The 26340-nt window shown below is 36.1% G+C and overlaps 1 protein-coding gene across 12 annotated transcripts in view; it reads left to right on the top strand.

Moving 5' to 3' along the window:
* Window positions 1-26340, top strand: part of MCTP1 (multiple C2 and transmembrane domain containing 1) — a 594606-nt gene that overhangs the window by 327635 nt on the left and 240631 nt on the right. For 8 of the 12 annotated variants that reach the window (XM_055086667.1, XM_028493085.2, XM_028493081.2 and 5 more), the window contains 3 exons: window positions 4761-4840; window positions 11290-11401; window positions 19424-19462. In XM_055086667.1, the coding sequence (XP_054942642.1) occupies window positions 4761-4840; window positions 11290-11401; window positions 19424-19462 (231 nt within the window). Of the gene's footprint in view, window positions 1-4760; window positions 4841-11289; window positions 11402-16639; window positions 16688-19423; window positions 19463-26340 lie in introns of all 12 variants that reach the window. The other 4 variants (XM_055086670.1, XM_028493080.2, XM_055086666.1 and 1 more) reach the window with 3 other exon arrangements.

Genomic DNA, 26340 nt, shown 5'->3' with positions numbered 1-26340 from the left:
AGATCCCACATGCCGCAGAGCGGCTGGGCCCGTGAGCCATGGCCGCTGAGCCTGCGCATCCAGAGCCTGTGCTCCACAACGGGAAAGGCCACAACAGTGAGAGGCCCGCGTACCACAAAATATAATAATAATAATAATAATAATAATAATAATAAAATTAAAAAAAAATAAAAATCTATATGATGTGTTTAACACAGTGCCTTATATATGGTAAATGTTGAATAAACATTAATTGTCATTAACTGTGCTTCTTATTGCAGTGGGAGTGCCTTTCCTAGTTCATCACTCTTCTATGTTCTATATTTTCTGACACTTCACCTAGAGCAATGCTCCCTCTGACAAATAGTTTATAGAGCTTGGAACCAAATTGCATAGCAAACAATTTCATTAAGGAATGGATTCTGGTGTTTCCATTCTTTCCCTATTACTTATGCCTTTGCTGAGTAATAGGAATTGAGAACTAATGTAAACATGTAGCATTAGGACGGTAGAAAAGACTCTCCCCGTGAGAATAAACAGTTTGAATGTTGACTCACCCATCTGGGCTGTCTATACTGATCAATTCACTGGATTCACAGCTTTCCACTTCATATGTGTAGGGGAACCGCAGGTGTTCTCATGGACTATATGTCACTGTAGTCTCCCCAAGATTTTAATCCTTAGGCTGATACAATCAGAAGAGATTGCACAAGAGAAATTTCTCTAATTTTGGTGTAAATTTTATGTTGTATAATACATTACTGCAGCCACTTGCAAATACCAAGGTGTCAGTTGTATAAGATATGCCACTGAGCAGATGACTAAAGCTCAGAAGTGTAATTGATCAAGGAGAATATTTACTGCGGGAGTGCTGTGCTTTCTACAACAAATGTACTCCTGAAAGGTTGTAAGTAGATCAAATGACTATAAATTGATCATTTAAAAGGCATTAGAGGAGCTTATAACTTAAATAAATCCCCTGTGACTCTTCTAATTTAAGAATCCCTCTGCAGGGCTTCCCCGGTGGCGCAGTGGTTGAGAGTCCGCCTGCCGATGCAGAGAACGCGGGTTCGTGCCCTGGTCCGGGAAGATCCCACATGTCGCGGAGTGGCTGGGCCTGAGAGCCATATGTCGCGGAGTGGCTGGGCCTGTGAGCCATGGCCGCTGAGCCTGCGCGTCCAGAGCCTGTGCTCCGCAATGGGAGAGGCCACGGCAGTGAGAAGCACGTGTACCACAAAAAAAAAAAAAAAAAAAAAAATCCCTTTCTAAAGCAAAGGATTTTTTTTTTTAATATCAACTTTTTACATATTAACTTTGTTTAAATTGCAGTACACCTGTACTAGAGAAAAGAAAACAGTAACTGATTCAGGGCTTCTGTACATACTACTCCCTCCGCTTGGAGCTTTTTAACTGTTGTGTCAAGGACTGGGCAGAGCAATGCTGAGCTACGGGTTCTCTCAGCCTAGTGCATTCTCACCTCCTGGAGAGTCCAGTGGTCTGGGTCATCCTTCCAAGAGCAGACTTACCTGTTTATGCTCATTTACTCCAGTGAGCAATGCAATGATTTTCTATTTGAAAAGGTCAGAAACACAGCTCTAAACTCCATCTAGTAACATTTTTTTCAATCTTAAAAGCTTTCCCTGGTTTTTTTTTTGTTTTTTTTTTTTGAGGTATGCAGGCCTCTCACTGTTGTGGCCTCTCGCGTTGCGGAGCACAGGCTCCGGACGCGCAGGCTCAGCGGCCATGGCTCAGGGGCCCAGCCGCTCCGCGGCATGTGGGATCTTCCCGGACCGGGGCACGAACCCGTGTCCCCTGCATCGGCAGGCGGACTCTCAACCACTGCGCCACAAGGGAAGGAAGCCCTGTAATTTTTTTCTTTTTGTACCCTGTTCTTTTCTTTACAATAGTCATCAAAGTTTGTAATTCTATCACCTGTGCACTTCCTTGTTTAACATCTGCCTCTCTCACTAAACTATAAGCATTACAATGTGAGATTTCCTCACCACAGTTTACTCAATACCTAGCACAGTGTCTGGCACATAATAAGCATTTAATCAATGTTGACCAAGGAAATAAGTGAGTAAGAAAATGTTTAAATGGATGGAAATTAGCCAACTCCCATTCACTTAGAGTTCTTTGGAAATGGCCCCATCTGATGTAGCTCTGAGCTCTCTCTCCAGCTTCCTTCCTCTCTCCATCTTGCTCAGTCTGCTTCAGCCACACTGGCTGCTGGCTGATCCTTGAACGTGCTAATCACTTGCTGTTTCCTCCACCTGGTGCGCTCTTCCCATTCCAGTGTCACTCTAATGGCTTAATCTTTCTCAACATTGTAGTCTCTACACAATCACACTTCCTCTGAGAGGCCTTCCTGGACTCCCAATCTAAAATATCAGCTCCAAATGTATATTCTCATTGAATGCTTATATCACTCAGCATCATGGGGTTTTTTTACTTTTTTAAATTAGTTTTTATTGGAGTAGAGTTGCTTTACAATGTTGTGTTAGTTTCTGCTGTGCAGCAAAGTAAATCAGTTATATGTATATGTATACCCACTTTTTTTTAGATTTCTTTCCCATTTAGGTCACCACAGAGCATTGAGTAGAGTTCCCTGTGCTATACAGTAGGGTCTCACTAGTTATCTATTTTATACATTGTAGTACATATATGTCAATCCCAATCTCCCATTCATCCCACCCCCCCTTTCCCTCCTTGGTAACCAGTAGTTTGTTATATGAAATTATAGAAAAACAAAGCAAATCTATGAAACAGAAAGCAGATCGGTGTTTGCCAAGGGCAGAGCAGGTGAGGAAGAAGAATGTCGAAAAGGATCATGAGGGAACTTTGGGAGTTATGGAATTGTCTTCTACCTTGACTGTGTCAGTGGTTGCATAGCCATAGACATTTGTCAAAACGCATTGAACTGTACCGTTAAAATGGATGTATGTCCACTCCTGGATATATATCCAAAGAAAATGAAAACACTAATTAGAAAAGACACATGTACCCCAATGTTCATGGCAGCATTTTTTATAATTGCCAAGGTATGGAAGCAACCTAAGTGTCCATCAGGAGATGGTTGGATAAAGAAGATATGGGGGGTGTGTGTGTGTGTGTGTGTGTGTGTGTGTGTGTGTGTGTGATGGAATACTACTCAGCCATAAAAAAGAATGAAGTTTTGCCATTTGCAACAACCAGATGGACTTAGAGGGTATTACGCTAAGAGAGATAAGTCAGACAGAGAAAGACAAATTCTGTATGATGTCACTTATAGTGGAATCTAAAAAATACAACAAACTAATACATATAACAAGAAAGAAACAGACTTATAGAGAAAAAACTAGTGATTACCAATGGGGAAAGGGAAGGGGGGAGGGGCAAGATAGGAGGAGGGGATTAAGATGTACAAACTACTACGTACAAAATAAGTCAGCTACAGGATATATTGTACAGCACAGGGAATATAGCCAATTTTTATAATAACTATAAATGGAGTATAACCTTTAAAAATTGTGAATCACTGTGTTGTACACCTAAAACATATAATATTGTACATCAACTATACCTGAATTAAAAAATTTTTTTTAATTAATTAAAAATAAGAATAAAATATCAGCTCCCAACACATTCCCTTACACTTTTGTCTCCATGGTGCTCCTCACTGAACTGTATATATCTATTTGGGTTTTTATGGACTCTCCAAGCTGTTCAATGTAGGGTCCAGAAGGTCAAGCACATTGCCTGTCTTGTTCATCATAGTATGAATACAAACCATGAAGGGCACAAAGAAGATAAATAGTTTTGACAGAAGAAAGAAATACATTCTTTTCTTTTTCTTTCTGTTTTGTTGTTGTTAGTCACATTAATATTATGCCCTAATCATTGCTTGTGATAATAAAAATTTAATTTAACCTTAGAATAACTTTATGAAGTACTTTAATCATAATATCTTAATGTTTACTTATTTGTATGTTTAAAATGGCCTTGTCCTATAATATCAGGGAATATATCTTTGATGACCTGAAAAATACAAGAAATTGGAGTCATACCTTCATCACCTACAGCCCAGTATGGAAGACATATTTGTTGAATTTCATACCAACTCACTTTGCCGTTGAGTAATACTAATAGACCATCTATAATGCGAGGAAAATATTCTAAGCCTGTGGTTCCCACATTTTTGAGGATTCACTATAATTGATTTGATTTTGTTATCACCTTCTTTGATGTTCTACTTTATACAAATCAGTAATTTTAATTATAAAATTAAATGTAATTTCCTTTGAATGTTTTGTGAGACCTTAGTATTTCAAAACACAAAAACAATAAAAGAGCTTCCCTGGTGGCGCAGTGGTTGAGAATCTGCCTGCTAATGCAGGGGACACGGGTTCGAGCCCTGGTCTGGGAAGATCCCACATGCCGCGGAGCAACTAGGCCCATGAGCCACAACTACTGAGCCTGCGCGTCTGGAGCCTGTGCTCCGCAACAAGAGAGGCTGCGATAGTGAGAGGCCTGTGCACCGTGATGAAGAGTGGCCCCCACTTGCCACAACTAGAGGAAGCCCTCCCCTTGCACAGAAATGAAGACCCAACACAGCCAATAAATAAATAAATAAACAAATGTGGGGTTTAAAAAAAACATAAAATAAAATTTTAAAAATAAATCTTAGGAAATTTTATTGATTTTGGTGACATAGACAACCGGTATTTTATAATGAAGATGTTTTTCACTTAAAGCTTATATTGGAATTGTTTATAATAATGTCTGTGTCTTTGGCTTCATAGGTATTTGACTATGACTTTGGACTACAGGATGACTTTATGGGCTCAGCCTTTCTGGATCTCACACAATTGGAGTTAAACAGGTAACTTTTGAACTCTTGTAATATCACCACACCTTTTTATGAAACTGGGCCTGTGTAACAGAAAATGTCAGCAGATCTGGGTTCTAGTCGCTGTTCTGTCATTTATGGTTGTGAGTCTTTGTGCTAGCCAGACTTTCTCAAGTATGACTTTCTCACTTACCTGGTGGAAATAATACTTAGCATCTTCTCTCACTATCTCATTCAACAACAACTATTCAGCAGAAAAATTCTTTTTTTTTTTTTTTTTGGCCACGCCATGCAGAATGAGGGATTTTAGTTCCCCAACCAGGGATGGAACCCGTGCCCCCTGCAGTGGAAGCACGGAGTCCTAACCACTGGACCTGGACTGCCAGGGAAGTCCCCAGCAGAAGAATTCTTAAGACTCTTTGTCCCCCAGACTGTGCTGAGCACCAGAAATCTAGATTAAGACACATTCCTTGCTCTCACATTGATGGTATGATTATAGTGGGGCATAAAGAAGATGATACATGTTAATCATAATTATTAATTTAAGAATGAGGCCACCACATAGGAAATAATATGAGTACACTATGCATCGAAAATAGCAGCACTCTTAAGCCGAAGTAGAATCTAATTTTGCCATCATCAGTAATCCTGGGTTACCGAGGAGTAGCCCGAAAGTGGAGGCAGATTGGTTGTATTTACTCAGTTACATTAACTTATCATTGCTTGACTAGTTGTAAAGTAATGATTAGTTTTAACTAAATTAATGTTATAAATATTAACCATTCCTTGCACCAAATTATGGGCTTTTATTTTTTTTAATGTATTTCAACATAGGAGATAAGAATTGATTAATACTACAGAAGAAAAAATAGGTTTTAAAAGGTCCAGCAGTGCTGGAATGGATTGCAAAGGAGGCTGCCAAATCATCTTTGGTGGTTTGAAAGAGATGGTTTAGATCAGGGGTCCCCAACCCCTGTTAGGAACCGGGCTGCAGAGCAGGAGGGGAGCGGCAGGTGAGCAAGTGAAGCTTCATCTGTTTTTACAGCCGCTCCCCATCGCTCGCATTACCGCCTGAGCTCCGCCTCCTGTCAGATCAGTAGCATTAGATTCTCATAGGAGCGCGAACCCTACTGTGAACTGCACATGTGAGGGATCTAGGTTGCATGGTTGTGTGCTCCTTATGAGAATCTAATAATGCCTGATGATCTGAGGTGGAGCTGCGGCGGTGATGCTAGCTCTGGTGAGCAGCTGCAAATACAGATTATCGTTAGCAGAGAGGTTTGACTGCACAGAGACCATAATAAATCCATTGCTTGCAGACTCATGAAGCTGCTGTATAGCACAGGGAGATCAGCTCGGTGCTTTTTCTTAAAAAATAAATTTATTTATTTATTTATTTGTTTATTTTTGGCTGCATTGGGTCTTCATTGCTGTGTGCGGGCTTTCTCTAGTTGTGGCGAGTGCGGGCTACTCTTTGTGGCTGTGCACAGGCTTCTCATTGCGGTGGCTTCTCTTGTTGCGGAGCATGGGCTCTAGGCGCACAGGCTCCAGTAGTTGTGGCACACGGACTCTAGAGCACAGGCTCAGTAGTTGTGGCTCACGGGCTTAGTTGCTCTGCAGCATGTGGGATCTTCCCGGACCAGGGCTCAAACCTGTGTCCCTTGCATTGGCAGGCAGATTCTTAACAAGTACACCACCAAGGAAGCCCCCCAGCCCGGTGCTTTGTGACAACCTAGAGGGGTGGGATGGGGAGGGAGAGAGGGAGGCTCATGAGGGAGGGGATATAGGTATACATATAGCTGATTCACTTTGTTGTACAGCAGAAACAAACACAACATTGTAAAGCAATTATAATCCAATAAAGATGTAAAAAAAAAAAACCTATCAGTGAGTGGCAAGTGAAAACAAGCTCAGGGCTCCCACCGATTCTGCATTATGGTGAGTTGTATAATTGTTCCATTATATATTACAATGTAGTAATAATAGAAATAAAGTGCACAATAAATGTAATGCGCTTGGGCTTCCCTGGTGGCACAGTGGTTGGGAGTCCGCGCGTCCGGAGCCTGTGCTCCGCAACGGGAGAGGCCACAACAGTGAGAAGCCCGCATACCACAAAAAAAAAAAAAAAAAAAAATGTAATGCGCTTGAATCATCCTGAAACCATCCCCCATCCCCCAACCCCCCGTCTGTGGAAAAATTGTCTTCCATGAAACTGGTCCCTGGTTCCAAAAACGTTGGGGACCGCTGGTTTAGATGATCGTGTTATATCATGTGGCAGGAATAGTGGAAAGCAGAGTAATGGGTCAGATCACAACTTTATATTTTAAATATAGATGAAATATAAATAGTGGAACTCCTTATATGTTGTAGTCTGAGCACAGTGGCAGCTTATTGGTGGTCTTCCAATGGTCATCTGTGCCTCAAACTGGACAGAAGAGTGACCTTTTCTATACTTCCTATGTGTCCTTCATTCCAACCCAGAGCCTAGCAGGCCTGACCTCGGGGTGATTGCTTGCTCCGCGCCTCACCATGGCTGAAGGAAGTCCTAGGTGGTGTTGTATGTGGTCCGTTACCATGAAACTGAGCTCCAGCTAGCCTGGGCTGTGCTGTTCTTCTGTAAAGGCCGCGGTTATTTTCTCTGTAGCTTCTGCATAAGGGTATGCAAATTACTAGGTTTAATCACAGAGCATAACTTTCTCTTTTTCTCTATTAAAGATAGATTACTGGTGAAAAATAATTTTAAATGGAAAAACATATGAGATGGGTAAAAAAACCAAAAGATTATGTATAAGCATTTGGTGTTTATTTTACCACATTACTTATGTATTTACCTAACTATACCCTCCCCTCAAAACCACATAAACATCAAATTACCGCTTTTAAAAATCACATATTTGTGTATGCCATTACATTCTTTGTATAGAAATCAATATGGGAATTCCCTGGCAGCCCAGTGGTTAGGACTCCATACTTTCACTGCCAAGGGCCTGGGTTCTGGGTTCAATCCCTGGTTGGGGAACTAAGATCCCATAAGCCATGCAGTGGGGCCGGAAAAAAAAAACAAAGAAATCAGTACCCTCTGGATGTAGACAGATGGATAATAATAGTAGCCGTATAAATACTTATGCTACTATATAATGTATTAAGGTATTGCTTTTGAAAAAAAAATAATAAATAAGCATCATAAAGAATTACAAATGTTCTTAAATCTTTCTCATGTAATCATTATAAAAATGTAATGAAGTTTTGGCTATTAATTTTTATATGTAATCATTTTTACAGGAAAATGAACCAAATCAAATTGTAACCCCATATAAATACATATGTGTGTATGTGTGTATATATATGCATATGTGTGTATGTATATTTATATACATATATACTATAATGCCTAATATGCATTTGTTAAAAGGAACAAGTTGTTATCATCAAACCACAATGATTAGTTATAACTAAATTAATATTGGAGCAATTTGCATCACAACTATTGTAACTTATGTATATTATCAGTTTGATAGGTTACTTATGTTTCAATTAAAACCCCTGACATCAAAAAACTGTTCATATTTTTCATAACACCATTTCTTGAATTGGTAAATTAAGCATCATTTGAAAGAGTGTCCTAGTATTGTAAAATCTTAGCATTGAAAGGTACCTGTGGGTCCCCCAAATTATTTGGGGACCTTTATAAATGTATAGATTTCCAGACACCACCCCCAAGCTACAGAACCAGAATCATTATGGACAGAGTTCAGGATTATGCACTTTTAAAAAGCTTCCCAGTTGATTCTGAGGTGCAGCCAGGATTGAAAGTTTTTATTTGGACCACTTTCCGCATCAAGCCCTCTCCCCAGTACTAGAATCCAACAGTATCATTTACTAAATGTAAAGCTCCATGAAGACAAGTATCTTATCTTTGGTCTTGACTGCTGGTTTTTACCCAGAACCTAGTATCACATATGTTCAATTCATGTTTTGTGAATTAAATGAATAAATGATTGAACAAGCAAGGGAACATTCCTAATTTGCCAACACTTCAGGATTCAAGTGTGGTGCTGAATGTTCCACAGTCCCTTAGGCTTATGGAGGGCAGGAACGCTTATTTGTTCAATATTAATTAAAATATGTAAACAAGATATTACCTACACATTATCAGTTGAATGTGTATTTTACATTATTTTCTAAAAGTTACTGTGGGTAATATTGAGCAATTCATAATCTCTTCCTCAGAGATACTTATCTAATTCTGAAGGCTTCTAAGTATTGATCACCTCTTCTAAGTGCTGGTTTCCTTGCATTTCTGAATCTAAAAACTTAGGCATGGGTTTAAATAGCCAAAAATAGAAACATTATTTTAAATAGTAGAAGTTCTTCAAATAACTATACGTTGTTTTTAAAGTATATTTATAATGTATATCAGGCAATTTATATTTTATATTTTCCTCTTCTCCCACTTGTTTGTTTACTCTAAATCATACTTCTGATTAAGAAAAAAATATCTTAAAGAACTAAAAGGAAGGTAGTGGTCAGTAAAAGACCTTCATTGAGTTGTTGGACTCAAATTTATAGAAAATAGCTGCTATTGCTCTCTGTGTATTTAGAGATCACAGAGAAGGGCCTTACAGTTTTCTTAATACTGCTGTACTTCCTTAGCCTTTCCAGCAACCCCAGGGCCTTTCTAGAGCCCCATGAAGAGCTGAAACTTAAGCAGAGAATCCAAGTATACCCAACTGGCCCATGATTTATTGGATAACTTAATACACTGATGTTATTTTAATAACAACAAAAATTGTACCAGGAAATTAAAGGAAGACAAAATTTCTTTTCTTCTTAAAAATATATAGTATATATAAGTCCATGCACTCTCACTTCGTCCCAGCTTACCCTTCCCACTCCCTGTGTCCTCAACTCCATTCTCTACGTCTGCATCTTTATTCCTGTCCTGCTCCTAGGTTCTTCATAACCATTATTATTTTTTTTAGATTCCATATATATGTGTTAGCATAAGGTATTTTTTTTTCTCTTTCTGACTTACTTCACTCTGTATGACAGACTCTAGGTCCATTCACCTCACTACAAATAACTCAATTTCAGTGCTTTGTGACCACCTAGAGGGGTGGGATAGGAAGGGTGGGAGGGAGATGCAAGAGGGAGGGGATATGGGGATGTATGTATATGTATAGCTGATTCACTTTGTTATAAAGCAGAAACTAACACACCATTGTAAAGCAATTATACTCCAATAAAGATGTTAAAATATATATATATAGTATATATTTTGGCTTATTCATTTAATGACAGTTAAAAATCTTTTTTTATATTTTATATATTTATTTTTTAATGAAGCATAGTTGACATACAGTATTGGTCTCAGGTATACAACATTGTGGCTCTGACAATTACAGAAATTACAAAATGATCTCAATAAGTCTAGTAACCATCTGTCACCAAAGTTATTACAACATTGTTGACTATATTCTCTATGCTGTATGTTATATCCCTGTGTATTTATTTTATGACTGGAAGTTTATGCCTCTTAATTCCCTTCACCTATATAGTCCATTCCCCCACTCCCCTCCCTTCTAGCAACAGTTTGTTCTGTGTATCCATGAGTCTGTTTCTGCTTTGTTTAGTTTTTTCATTTGTTCTGTTTTTTAGATTTGACATATAAGTGAAATCATATGCTATCTGTCTTAGTCTGGCTTATTTCACTTAGCATGATACCCTCCAGGTCCATGCATATTGTTGCAAATGGCAAGATTTCACTGTCTTTTTATGGCTGAGTAATATTCCTTTGTGTGTGTGTGTGTGTGTATGTGTGTATGTATATATATATACATATATAGATATATATACACATAAATACCACATCTTTTTTTTTCCATTCATCTATCAATGGATACTTTGGTTGTTTCCATATCTTGGCTATTGTAAATAATGCTGCAATAAACATAGGGGTGCATGTATCTCTTCCAGTTGCTGTTTTTGTTTTCTTTGGATAGATACCCAGGAGTAGAATTGCTGGGTCATATGATAGTTCTATTTTTCATTTTTTGAGGCACCTCCGTATCATTTTCCATAGTGGCTGCACCAATTTAAATTCCCACTAACAGTATACAGGTGTTCCTTTTTCTCTACAACCTCACGAACACTTATTATTTGTTGCTTTTTTGATAATCACCATTCTGACAGGTGTGAGGTGACATATTGTGGTTTTGATATGCATTTCCCTGATAATTAGTGATTTTGAGCATCTTTTTATGTGTCTGTTGGCCATCTGCATGTCTTTCTTGGAAACATGTTTATCCATTTTTAAATCAAATTGCTTGTTTTTTTGATATTGAGTTGTATGAGTTCTTTATATATTTTGGGTATTAAACCCTTATTGGATATATCATTTGCAACTATCTTTTCTCATTCAGTAGTTTGCCTTTTGTCGATGGTTTCCTTCATGCTCAAAATCTTAATATTTTATATCATAGGCCCACGGATGTGACCGTAACACTGAAAGATCCCCATTATCCTGACCATGATCTTGGAATCATTTTGCTCTCAGTCGTCCTTACCCCTAAGGAAGGAGAACACAGGGAAGTGGTAAGTTCCCCCTCAGCCTAGTTGTAGCTTTCTTGCTCTCACTTGTTTGAATGTCGTGAGCCTTCTCTGAACCCAGAGGTAATATTAAAGAGAAACAGCATAAGAAGATCTGGCCTGTTCTATGTTTCTGTGAGTATCCTGGGTATCAGTAGTCTAGTTGTATTGTATTTTTTGAATTCAAATATCCTATTTTATTCTCCAGATCAGAACCTCTTATAAATAAGGGATACATTTGCATCTTTTATCATTATTTTATTTTCCAATTCCAGACTGTTATTTGTAGCAAATGGTGGTATTTATTCAGAGATTACATTTTTCCACATTGAGGTGTCCAGACCTTACTATTTTGATTATATTATCAGATGTACCGTAACAAAATGAGGTGAAATTACAATAGAGTTTCTGCTTTCTGGTATTCGTCTGACGAATGATTAGTGAGTACTTTTCATCTTCTTGATGGGCTTCCATATCGGTGTTACCCACTTTCCAGCCCCGGCTGTCTGTACTTCCTTGCACACCATGCTGCTATGAGAAACTGACAAGGGATACAGAGGAGCTAATTACTCCAGCACTGTTGAAGTGACGTTAAAAAATATCAGGTTTGACCTGCATTGGTATGCTTGCCAGTGCACTTTCTGCCACAATTTACCAGAATTTACTTATTAGACTCAGGGTACTTTCACATACTGGTAGCTATTCTCACTAGTTTGATTGTAACACATTTTAGGAGTAGACATAATATTTTAGGCAAGTTTAAATACTCTATTTCAGCAATGTGTGTATTGCTGGCTTAAAATAATGCATGATTAAAGTTGGTATATGTTTTCTGCTGGAAACGTATTATTGGCTTTTTTCCCTAGATTGTAAATAAAAACAGTGAATTACAACTTCAAATTTGGAAGTGTTTTAAACTCATTGAAAAATTCACCTTTTTCAAGGTATTTTTCTCTATCCTTTAAAAAAATTAAACAATGAGCACATATGTAATATTTGCAAAGAATGATTTAAGTATCTATATTTCATTCAGTGAGGAAGAATATTTTCTTTTCGAACAAGTACTATCAAATAATACCTACTGTGAGAACTTAGCACTGTGAAAGAATGTATGTATGTGCACAGGCATAGGCCCATGTGCGCAGATGGAAGGGTGTGTGAGGACATTTTTTCACAGAGAACATTTAGAAATAAAAGCCCATCATTTTAAAAGTCACCAATTCAGAATATATTATTTCACCCAGTGCAAGCCAAGGAGTATATGCTAGCTGGCTAATCCATACACAGGAATAAAGTATAAGTGTTCATTTATTCAAATAATCCTGGTATTCACAAGGAACCTACTATAAGCCAAATCCTGTGCTAGACCCTTTGGATACAATAGAACTGAAATCCAGTGGAAAGCTCAGAAATCAAATAATCATGGAAGGAAATGTAAAATGACAACTGTTTTAAGTGCCATAAAAGAGAGGTGCATGCTGCTGTAGAGCGAATATAGGAGAATTTGTTCTAGTCGGGAACAGGGTTTCTCCAAGGAAGTCAAATGGGAGATGAGGTCTGAAGTGTGAATAGAAGTTGATAAAGGCAAAAACACAGGAAGAGAGGAAATATTTCAAGCAGAGGAAATAGCACATGCAAAGGCCCTGTGGCTAGAGAAACCAAGCTGCACTCCAAGAATTGAAAAAGTACTGGAGCTTAGAGAAGGTGGAAGCAAACAGAGTGTGAAAGATCCTGGTGCATGATGACAGTGAAAAGGAGACACCCAGACTGCATAGGGACTGTTGGCCATGTTAAGGTTTGTGGTCTTTCCCCAAAGAGTAATGGGAAGCCTTTGAAAAGTCTGTAAATAGGAAGTGGCATCATTTTATTTGCCTTTTGTTGTGTAGCTGCATTGTAGAAAACAGATGAAAGTGTAAGAATGAATGCTTGGAGACCAACTAGGAGCTATTTTGAAAATCCTGGTGGAAGATGATGGAGATTTGGATTAGAATTGTCAGAGGTAGAGATGGAAAGAAATGAAGAAGTTCACCTATAGGAGGTAAAATCAACAAAACTTGGTGATAGAATATTTGGCGGGGGGATCCTTTGTTACTTTAATGAAGGACAATACCATAAATGAAAATACCCAAGTGCCTGAGGTCTTAGGATGTGTCGCCAGACCATCCAAACTGCCGGTATTACTGGGGATTCAAATGATATGGCAGCTGTTTTAGTTATTTGGGTGATTTGATGATGGAGGGTGTGCTGATTTTTTACATTAAAAGAATATTTATTAAATACTCTAACATCAAACTGAGGGTTTGAGGGATTAAGTTAGTATCAAGAGACTTTATGACGAGGCTGCTGAGTTGTTCTAAATTACACAGAAATATATGTCAGCACAGGCAAAGTAGTTCCTGACATTTGTTTTTTTCTTCAACCATTCTCGCAAAAACCCTTCAATCTCCTCTGCTGTTCAGACTTATTTAGGCACACTATCTTTCTAATTAGAAAAGATTGTTTTAAAATATTATAGTGCCTGGTTCCTGGTCATCAGTGATTTATCAAACACGAATAGGAACGAAAACAGGTTACATGAAACAGTTACACATCAAAAATCTGGTAATGTTAATCTTCTTTTCTTCCTTTCTCTTTCTCCTTATCGTATCTCTCCAGCCACATTCACCCTTAACACAAAGAGTTCTTCCTGAAATCTTCATGCCATTTTCTTGGTTCAGATTTCTTTGGCTACCCCAGCTTTTTGGAAAAAAATCTTTTACTGCTGAGTATTTTTCATTTGTTTGCCTTACTTCATGCCTCCCCTTCACAGTCCCAAATAGCACTGGATTGATTCTGCTGCAGCAACTGAAAACCGGTGTCTTCTTCCTTCCCATGTTGGACTCTCACCTGGCTTCTCTCTTCTTCACCAGAGAAGCAAGTGGCTTATCAGGGGCCAGTGCCTCAGAAAAGGTACAGCAGTTCGCCTCTGCCTGGCGAACTCTCTTGACCTCAGGCACAACTGAGAAGCAGTGAGAAGAGTGACCAGTGTGGCTACACTGGCTCCTCCTTGTGGACGTGATCAATAACCGGGAGCCTGGGGTTGGTTGTTGACAAGCAGCCTGGGGCAGAGACAGGGGAGGAAGCATGAAAGTTCCCCTACAGGAAATTCTATTGGGACTCCCAGTATCCTGGCTAATCGGATTCCTAGATTGGGATTGGGGCTTCTAAGCATATGCTTTTCATGATGAAAATTTCTAACAAAGACATAAATTTGTGCTTTTTCCCCCTTTGTTTATTTCGATCTATATAGCAGTTATAGAGCTGTTTATTTATTAAGATCTCTAAAATTGGCAAGCGACACTGGTTAGGAGATTTTGACACTGTGAATAAGAGATGCCATTTGTAGGCATCTATTGAAAAAAACCACTTATTGAGCATCTATGAGCATTGTACCAAGTTCTATAACTCCCTCTTTCTTCTTCTTCTAAGTGTTCAGTGACCTGTGGTTATTTCTCTAATGAAATGGAAACTCCTGATGGAGGGCTTTAAGACTCTCCAATGAGCGACATATGTTCCCTCACTTGTAACCTTTTTCCCAGCCATACAGACTCCTACACAGCTCACCTCCTCTCAAGTCCAAGCTTTCTCCAATGTGACCTTTCCTACCTAAGATATACCTGTACTGTACCTCACCTCACTTCCAACCTGTAGCCCATCACTCCTGGTTAATAATAATAATAATTCATAAATATTTATATATATATATAAATCATTGCTTCTGATTACCTTTCTTATGATGACTCCTCTCAAAACCTAGTCCAGCTTTCTGTACCTAGTGGTTATTCAGTAGGCTGTGGATGAATCTCTAAGAGGATTCTTAGAGAATGCTTGATGGGATGCTTCAAAGGTCCAGGGAAAGGTATTTTAAGTTTCCTTCTTACTTCCATATTCAAATCCCTGAGGTTGTCACAAACAATATTGGAGATAATGATTTAATTTTCCTTTTGAATTCTTAAAATTATTCTATTAATGATAATCTGATTAAAATCAGTCTATATTGCTCTTCTCAAGATTTCTAATGATGACAATGAATTAGAAGCACATCACTGTATTTTTTTCTTTTGGTAACATGTCTAGTATTGGCTAAATATATTTCCCTGGAATACATTTGAAATTTCTTGGTTAAAAACAGTCAATTATCCAATGTATCTTCAAATTAAATTTTTATATGCCTGAAATATATAACATATTGCTGCAGTGAAAATGACATGCTGAACTTCCACAAATTATCCAAGAACAAATCTTATTTAGAGAAATTCAGACTCATAATGCAGCAAACCAGAAATCAGTTACTAAATGCTTCACAAGTCCACTTAATATTCAGAATGACATATAGAGAAGGAATAGAGGATGATTTTGCATTGACCTTCACACAGCAAAATTACGAGTTCTGTTCTCTTTGATTATTAGCTCAGAAATAACCTATTTTAAGCTTTTGGGACTTAAGACTTTAGTGCAGAAAAGCACATGTTTATTCTTATGCCTGTGTTTATAAGACTTTGCTAAATATTTTTTATGGACTAACATGGAGAATGGATGATATGAATTTCAAGAGCCATTGACAAATAAATCCTAACCATCAAGTAGGAAATATAACATTAATGTTAAGAAATGCTATCAAAAGTGGGAAGAAATGAGTAACTGGAAATACGGAGGGCTTAGCATCACAGAGTGCTAGGAGTTCTAAATCAGTTCTCTTGTGAGTGTTTAAAACACTGTTAATACTGACAATGTGTTCCGTGAATTGTGGTTGGCATGATTTCTCCTTGTGTGGATTGCCCGTTCTAGAATTCAGTAAAAATGAAGAACAAGTTGAAAACCCTATCAGCCTACGGTATCTACTAACGCCCCTCAAACATGGAACATCTAATTATAGCTAATTAAGAAGTAAATATGAGTCATAGCAAAAGTATTTCATCGTTGCTTATATTAAAATATTCTCCATTGAGTCATGATTGAGTCTTTTTTAGAAGAGTCCAGATGTGAACAGATATATATATATTTTTTTATTTTCAGCGTTGTATGTATGAGAAACCAAAGTCTTCTTGGGGGGCATGTTGATGACTTGCATGACACAACTGTCATTTCTGTTTTGAATGCATGCCCTGCTTGATCCTGCAAAAGTGTGTAGTGCATACATGTGTGTCCTCTATATGGTATTTTGGTCTGATAGTGTGTTTGAGTTCTTTCTGGCTCTTTTTCTAGCAGAGTTCAATCCACAGCTTTCTTCATTGGAGGATTTATGAAATAAAAGTGAGTGAATTTGTGTTACACACTCTCCTAGATAACCTAGACCTAACAAATTGCTTGGCTAAAGCTAAAAAGTAAAAAATTTTAAGAAACATATGAATTAACCTCAGTTGATCTTTAGTGAATTCAAAAAGTATATTTTTCTCTATGGTTTATTTTTGAAAAATTTCTGAATTATTCCATAAGCTTACATTTGAAAAAATATCCACCTATAAACAGTTAATAGATATGTTTTATAATATGTATGTACCATAGTATCTAGACATTCTGTGATTTTTTTTAAATATCTATACGTAGTCATGTAATTGCCTAAAAAAAAAATCACTGCAACAAAAGGGAAAAGCAAAAAATGGATTGAGTTTGTGGAATCTTTTAAAAACATCATCAGTTCTGCAGCTCTCTCACAGGCCATATTTTTATGCTACTTATTCCATTTATTGGGCTTCAAAGAAAGTTGAGTTGCTAATAAAGAATTTGAAGGTACTATAATATTAGATAATGACACTTTCAAAAACAAATTCATATGTTTCTCAGCTGAAGTTAAGATCAAAGAGCAAAAAATAAATCTTATTTTTCTATAATTTGCTTAATCTCCTATGTTTAACATTCCCCAATCTTTCTTCTCTAACATGTCCCACAGTTAGTAAAGGTAACAATGTTAATAGTATGTCTGTTAAATTCACTTTTTAGAAAACTTTTATACTGATTCCAGTTTTACTGAATCTACTTTAACCCTAGAAACCCAGTTTCCTAGAAACTGAACCAGGAAAATAATGAATTGGTTCCCTGTAACTGCCAAATCTTTCATACTTATACATAGGGAAATTACTGACCTTTTGTTTGTATCAGTGTCCCAGTCTGAAAAATAATACCATGCAGCTTGTTTGTAAAACTGATTTTGAGAGACAGGAAAATACCAACCCTATAGTTTGCTTTACATGTAGAGGGTTAATCGCGTGCAGTGGTTCTGAGTGGGGGGATGTGGCTTTGACCAGCAGTAGTGAATCTGTGTAATATTGAATAGTGTTGCCCTGAGATTCAACTCTTCCTCATGTTCTTAGCCCCTTTTTCATAGTAGCATTTCTTACCAAATGGAACTTGGTAAGATTCTTTGATACTAGTTGATGATGATAAATGGCCATGAGTTAAGAGATTTTCCTTTTTGATTTACTTACGTTAATTGTTCTCACCTGATTTGACTCAGAACATTGTCCCTAAGAATTATCATTCTTTGTTCACTGAAACTCGGCTTTCTGAGAAAGTTGAAAATGTATTGCCTGACTCCTCACGGGGCTGTTTTTATGAACATGGCATACCACAAAAGTATTTCGTGTCCAATTGCCTTTTAGTGATGAGAAAGTGGTGGTGGTGGTGGTGATGACGACGACTAACTCATTTAACATCAACAACGAACATCTATTAAACGTCCATCTCCATAACCCGATGGTGGGTTTTGCTTCAGAATAAATTGGACATTAGTACTTAGAAAAAATATAAAATAATACTTTGCAGTTCCTGACTCCATTTGAAAAAAATTGGGAACTATTGTAACCTTAGGAAGTCTATTTCTCTTCCATATTTTGGTCAATATCTAACACAGAGTGTATATAGAGAAAATGTAACCTATAAAACCACTCTCTGCAGAAAAGAGGAATGTATCCTTACCTTGACAATTTTATGATATTTCTCCTTTCCCCTTCTAGAACCTCTACATAATTCCTTTGTCTTGGTTTAGGCCAAAGGTTGCCTACTAAATGACTTACTCTTATATTAAAATCTGTCCTTTTTTGTATTTTTGTAATTTATGAGTGGTTTCTGAAATGGTCTTGCTTTATAGTGAATTTTGCTGAAGGAGATAGAGTTCTTAAAGGCACGAGTGTACTTCCTTGATATATAAATATGGCAAGCATTTCTATAAGCTGTATTCTTTGCTCCAGATATTCCCTCATCTGCCTTAAAAGTAATGATAAGGCTAAGAGAGGGCAAAGAGGTTATCAGGAAGTTAATACCTCTGTGTTCATTGATAATTTTTTTAAAACTGGAGAGGAAATTAAAAGTCATTGGATTTTTATGAGTTACTTTATGCAAGAGACCAGTGATCTTGGGCACTCATCACAAATCTCCATCAACCTTAAATAAAACTTGAAGTCATAAATATCTCTTACTATGACACGAAAAAACTAGTTTAAAGGATATATCCTGGCTAAACATTTAGCAGGAAGATCCACTAATAGCCATAAGGATATGCAGCACTTTTTCTCAGTCGAAAGCATTTGTAAACCCTGATGTAATTAAAGATTAACTGGAAGCAGAGACAATTCTAAGATGCTGCCAATGCAACAGACTTTGAATGAGTTTGAAGAGAAAAATTATTATACACCCGGGAAAGTCATGGTACATCATCAGCCTCCACCACCAAAAGTAACAATTGCTAATTGGGAGACTTAGTGTATTTTTTTCCTAGCAATAAGATATTTCAAATTTTCCATTCTATTTAAAATATACTGTCCCATCTCTTTGTACAAAAGAATAAAGGAAATGAACTCTCACCAGAAAGACTGCTTGAATGTTAAAGGTGCTTCTTCTAGCTGCGTGTACATGAAAAACAATTTTTGTCTTGTATAATTGTTTCTGGGAACTGTTTGCTGTTTAAATGTCAAGCTTCCTCCAGAAAACAATTGGCTGCCCTGTCCTGTACTTGAGTGATAAGATAATGAAAATGCTTTATTTCATTTACAGACAATGCTAATGAGGAAGAGTTGGAAAAGATCAAGTAAGGTAACGCTTAGCATGTGATCTTTCAGCTTTTCTTGTTGAGAAGAACTATTAACTGCTTTCCCAATCTCTCTCATACCTCTTTAAACTATACCTCAGGATTTCATCATTCTTCAATTGTTTTTTTTTCCCCATAAACTTTAAGCAAACCATGTGATGCTTTTTAAGTAAATAGAAATCACACTGATCAATCACATCCAAATCATCCTCTTGCTAATCTCTGGTCACTTCTCAGCATCATTTGCAACATCTGGTTTCTGTTCTCTGTACCACAGGGTCTAGAAAATGCCTTTGCTCCAGATCAGGTATAAAATAATGGCACTAGGGTAGGGACAACTCCAGAGAGAAGGAAGATCCATGTAATTTACTGGTTTTGTTCACTGAAAACTGAGTCTAAGATTTTCTAAACTCAAAAATCCCTTTATTGCTACATCTTTGGAGTGTATCATGAGAACAATTTTCCATCATTGCCTCTTCTCACTTCAAGAAATAAATAGCTCTTGGGAGTGAGAGGAGTTTATGGATCCTATAATTTACCAAGCTCTGGCTCTTCTTATAACTTGTAAAATATATAAGATATAAACTAAGCTTCTAATTTGTTCAGTGGTGGTACCACTCTTGGACACGAATAAATATAAAGATGAAACTGACTTTTGTATGACTACTCCTTGGAATAAATCACAGGGATTTTATTTGTAAAAATCTTTTTTGCTCAAATTTCTATTTTTAAAAGTTGGTATTCCTTTTGAATAGTGATTCATTTTCTTAGACCCTGGAACATGACAATCTTTTTTCTTCCATTCTGATTGAATCATGCTATTACTTAAATTTTTCTTTGATTTTGTCACTTTCATTATTGTGAATTAAGAAAATACTTATATCAAAATGATTTTTTATTTATGGTAATGTCTTAATTGCTTTAACGAGTATTTCTTACTGTAAAAACTTTCTTCCCAGTTATTATAGAATTAATGACCAAAAGATAATTTGGATCATAAAAAGGTCAGGTCCACATTAAAAATCACCTTTATCATTTTAATAAAATGAAAAACATTTATTAAGGAAAATTGCTGAATATTTCTGGCGTAGTGTTCACTATGTTTTCTACAGGCCCAAATAAAATTTCAACAATCTTAAAGAAATGTTTGCACTCTTCATATTTGTATTACACTTTTTTCTTTGTAATTGTACTTCAGAATTAGTGTTATATTAAAAGTATATATGTTTTAAAATTCAGGTAATTTGGCTTTCTTCATTCTGTGTCTATCTTGTACTATATCTATGTAAAAACATTGTAATCCATTAATATGTAGCAATATCTCTCTTCCAGTTGTAGTTAACAAGTAATGCTAGAACAGGATATTATATAGTTTTTAGTATTAGTGGGAATAATCCATTTTATTGTAAGATAAAAGAACAAACATAAAGATTCTTCTTTAAATTGTTCATTTAATTTATATTTAAATTTAATTTTAAGGATCAGTTAAGTCAACATAAATCCATGTCTTTTCCTTTGATCTACAAAAAAAATAAAACAAACATCTACTCTTTACTATTTTTATATCTAAACTTCTTAGACTTTTTAATTACTAATAATCCAATTGTACATTCAAACTGGTGAATTTTCTAGCTGGTCGTTGATGACAGAATTCCCTGTGTCTAACTGCACTCATTGGGAGATTATTTTTAGTGTACATGGTAATATGGCTTTTGGGTTTTTAGCCTAAGGGATTTTCAGTTTTATAAAATTTAATGGGGATATTGAATGCTGTGTGGAAGAAAATCATTTGTTTTTGTTTTCCATTGAGAACATACTGAATACCTGATAATTCATTCAGTTTGTCAGTGTCTCCTAAAACATGTGCCATATTCATCCATATTAGTGTTACAAGAGCAGAGTGTTAAATTCAAAATCCAGGCAAAGTTTGGAATTTCAATTACCACCTAGTCCACCATCCTTCACACACAATGTGACTGCTCCCCCAATTGTTTCCTCCGGGGATTGAAGGAGGGAGGACAATGTTCAAGTAAATTGTGCTTCCTGAGAAACTAAGGGATAAATGACTGTACCGTGTAGTTGCGTGTGTTACTGTGTTACTGTGTTGTGGAAATGCATCGCCTTTTCTAATGATTTCAGCCTTCCCCTTAAAGATTCTTGTGTGAGTAAAGATTTTTCCTCTTTTATTTTTGGAAAGAGAATATAATTTATTTGAATGACATTTAAATACAAGTATTTTACATTTGATAGAACTATGCTCAAAGTCAAAGGTGAAGTTTTCGTATAAATAGGTCATTTTCTTCTTTGGAATCTTGGTTTCTGGGAATGAGGTCTGCTTTTTTATAGCAGGGCTTCGGTATGCTGCCTGTCTTTGAGCACCCATGGTGAAGGTGAGATCTAAGAATTATACACTTTGTGGCAAAGACTTCAATAGAGTCAGATAGTGTTGTTAGATATTCTCTCCAGTATGGAGTTTTTCTTTGCTTGTTTTTTTCAGAAGTGATATAACCATGGAGCGGGGAAGTGCTAAATTGACATTGTTAGCTTCTTAATATGCACATCTCCCCTGTATACAATTTCATCAGCTTATGGAATTTCCCATTACTTAAATATCTGCTTTTCATTTTCATTGTCTTGCCAATAGTAGATTTTTTTCTGCTATGGAAATCTAATCTGTGGCAATCACATAATGTGGGGTTGTATTTACTAATGAAAACAAGAGAGGTGAAGAGCCGACTTGAGGAGTAATTGCTGTTCAGGACAGACTTAGATATTATTTGGAGTAAATGTGTTACCACCTAATAATGAGTAGGAAAAAAATACACCTAAACTCACCCCTGAAAAGGAAGAATGTATAAAGTGCATGCTATATTTAAATGGTGTGTTAGCCAGTAAATAATTATGAATTCAGTAGTGCTTCCTCTTCTGGGGATAGTAGCTCCTTTAAAACATTCATTCTGGTTTTCCACAAGCACACTTTCCATTGTGCACATTTCTAATTCTGCCCACACTCAGCTGTTGTAGAAAAATGTTATTTTAAGAAGAAAGGGGTCGATGTCTCCATAAACTTGGGCAACTGGATAATTATCCTGGTCAAAGTATTATATTTAGGTGACAAAATGCATGTTGGCAGAGAAATGGTGATGCTTTGAGTTATTGTAATATTTTATTCTTTAGAAGAAGCTTATCATTGATAATTTATTATAAGGCTAAATTATTCAACAAGAAAGTTTCATGAGCTTAGAAGAGAAGGTATATATGAATTTTGTGAATAAATACTGTGGGGGTCAAACAAAAAATGGAAAATAAATAATGAAATAATTGCCTCTATCAGATGGCAAGCAGAAATGATTTTATACTACATTGTGTGTGTTTTAACCTAGAAGAATGAGTTTATCAGTGGGTATGATAATAAACTTATGTGCTTTCAATAAATCACTTTAATTCTATGAGAAGTAACCATTGTGATAATATAAAGACATACACATTGCAATTTCTATTCTCAACAATAACAGTTGAAAATTGTTTTAAAGAGAGTTCATCCTTTGAATAATATAATATGACTATGTGATGACATCTCATTAGCATATCTTCTGTTACTTGATGGCTTATTTTTTTTAGTAATATATCTTTTTTATAAAGATTTTATTTTAATCACAGCATAATTTTAATGAACTATAAAACACTTTATTCACTGGTTGAATGAGGCAATTTATTATAAGACTTTTGGCAAGGATATTGTTAATTTAAACTAGAGAACACTCTCAACGCTGTAAGTCTGCAGGGCATAGTTAAACCTGACACCTTGGATGACACATTAAAAATGCATCAGTGAAAACCTCTAAGTGCTTTAATTTAAGAAACGGTAGAGAAACAGATTAACACATTTTTAAGTGTCTCACACAGTCAGACATAGTGGGGGAAAAAGTCATTATTTAACAATTATCATGTCCTTTCTACAAAGACCTCATATCCTGATAATACATAGATGATGATCTTTTAAAAATTGCAAAAAATGAAAACTTTATTGGTCATTGACTTTCTCAACTGTGAATGACCAAAATGGCTTTTCTTTGATGTCTCATTTCAAATGATTATGCCTATATATTTGAAAAAATTAGTTGCTTACATGTTTTTGAAGGAAATATAAAATTCTTTTAAAAATTCTTACTATTAATTTTGTCCTCCCAAATTTCTGTTATTTGGAAATGCTATAAAGTCAACCTCATAATTAAGGCTTCTGAGAGTCCACAATGCTGCAATAAACAAAGGGCTAATAGCATGAGCATTTGCATTCTAAAGGACTGTATTTTTACCTCAATTAATTACACTCCTAAAATTTGTAGTAAGTTTATTTAAAATAGAGATAGCTTAATGTCAGTAAATATTTGATTATCCCCTCAAAATACATGGAGCCATAATTAAATTTTATATTGAGATGATGTTTTTCTTGCTGTTTTGACAGGGTTTTCCCATAGGTATAAGATATCATACATTTTTATGTATTGTAATTCATAACTACAGGGATTTCTGTAACGATGGCATTACATTTATTTGACCACTCATGTTGAATTTTTAAAATGTTGTAGGTCCTTTGGGGAGAGAATCTGGATGAGTTGGCACAAAGTGAAAGGACAAAATGTAATCTCAAGCAAAAGATGGATTCCACAATGCCTGCGTGCTAGCTCTAAGATGTTTAATTGTGGGGTCATAGACTGGCCTTCACACTGCTATTGTGTGCTACCAAGTCAGCTGATGGTTTCCCAAGACCCTTTCTGGGCTGATCAAAGGGAAGGGAACTAATATAACTTGACTCCAGGATGATGGAGCTAAGGGTTTGTTCACAGATTACATGGCCTTTTAATTCAAAGGTATATATGTATATACATATAATGTGTATCAGATATATTTAACACACATATGTATATATGTTAGATATACATATATATACACATATGTATGTATATATATATGTTAAATTGAGTGTGACCAGGAGGAGATTTATTGGTTTTAAAGCCCCCTAAATGTTTACAATGAAATTAAATCATAATTTTGTAAGGACTGGTTGACAAGCCCTGGTTGACAGCAATATATACACACATATGCATGTATTTATATATACATATCTACAAACATACACACACATATGAAACACTTGTGGTAAAATTTCTAAAAAAAATAAAAGACAAAGCAAGACCAGGCTTCAGCTACAGGGTGGGTCCTCTGGGGAGCTGACCTTGTCTCTCTCCCTTCAACAATATTTAAAAGGACAGTGGGAGTTGCAGGGGGATTATATTTATGTTTAATGAGTATAAATGATATGAACATCTATTTGAGGAACCAGAAAATTGTGTTTCGGTGTGCAGTTCTACTTACTTCACATCCCTGTTTTCAATGACACATCGATAGGCTTAGTCAACTTGACGGAGGCATCTGAGAGCCACAGCTTTGATAACTAGATTGCAGTCTGACCAGGAAAGTCTATGAAAATTATTTACTTATGAATTCATTCATTTTTTACCTCTTAAATGCCCAAAGAGGTATTCATAGAAGGAAATTATGCACCTATAAAAACATGCTGTGTAATAACACTGCTACCTGGCTTGACTTTGACATTGGAATCTCAGGCTTCACAATTTCCAATCTATTGTGAATGTCTTGAGTGTCATAGAATTGCTGAATTAAAATAACACGCAGTGGGTTTAAAGGCCTGTACATATTAAGGCTAACAAAAGATACCACTTTCAGTAAAAGTTCAGTGGCTATCCTTGTTTGTCTGATGGCAAAAACATTGAGGATTTCTGCGATTTATTTTATATAGAAGGGTGAAAAATAGCATCATATTCATTTGTTACGGGAAAAAAGAACTGTCCTTTAGTTTTATTTCTCTGAGAAAAAGAATACATGTTCTAGATTTTTTTATTTAAAATCTCATTAACTCTTAGATTGACAGTAAGATTTTTGATCTTTGAGGAGAAATTTTCTTAGTCTGTGTTGGTTTTTTCGAGGCAAAAAATAGATTTAAAAACAATATTACCAATGGATCTTGCTACTTAATAAATTCAAAACCTCAGCAGAAATAGTTCAACAATTCATCATTCAGAATAACTTCAATTATTTTCCTTCATCAACTTGATACCTCTGGCTTTTGTTCTGTTTCCATTTGTTGTTACTTTATAATTTTAGCACTTTTAAAATGGCACTTTCCCTCACTTACCAACCTCTTGTCTTGATGGAGACTGAAGTGTAACTAAATATCTATAATTATAATTTAGGACAAGTCTTCCCTGGGATTCTTGAAGAGTTTATTCTGCTTTTCTTACCCTCCATATTAAAATCACCACTTTTGTTTAGAACTCATTACCGTAATTCCAGGTGTTTCATTATTATTGTTTTCTGTTATTGTTATTATTAGAAACTCTAGGGAAAAGAAGGCCTTGGCTAGTTTGCTGTGAATTTTATGTTTATCAGAGCTATAAATGGCAAAAGGGTCCACGGGAAAATTAACTTGTTTCATTTGAAATAAAGACCTAAATTTACATGACAATGTGGTTTGTAAAATGAAATATAAATTTTAGTTAATAATGACAGAAGTAGTTAAACATGGCATGAAAAGCACAGCCTGGGGACTTCAGTGGATCCAAATGTGACTGGTATTTTTGTTTCTCAAATTTTAACAGAGAAATGTAAGTTCTAAATCTTGATAATTAAAATCTCCCCTCCCCACCGCCAATTCATCAATCTCATTTTGCTCTTTGCATACTAATCACATAATTAGATCATTGCCCTCGGTGTTCATCTGAGGAAGAATGGAGAGTATGGAGTTGGTGCAATTTCAGTATTAGATCACCTTAGACCACCTAAACTTTAAATGAAGTAACAA

The sequence above is a fragment of the Physeter macrocephalus genome, chromosome 8 (genome assembly GCF_002837175.3).
Source record: "Physeter macrocephalus isolate SW-GA chromosome 8, ASM283717v5, whole genome shotgun sequence".
Taxonomy (NCBI): domain Eukaryota; kingdom Metazoa; phylum Chordata; class Mammalia; order Artiodactyla; family Physeteridae; genus Physeter; species Physeter macrocephalus.
Note: the sequence above shows the minus strand (reverse complement) of the source record. Positions and strands in the feature narration are given on the sequence as shown.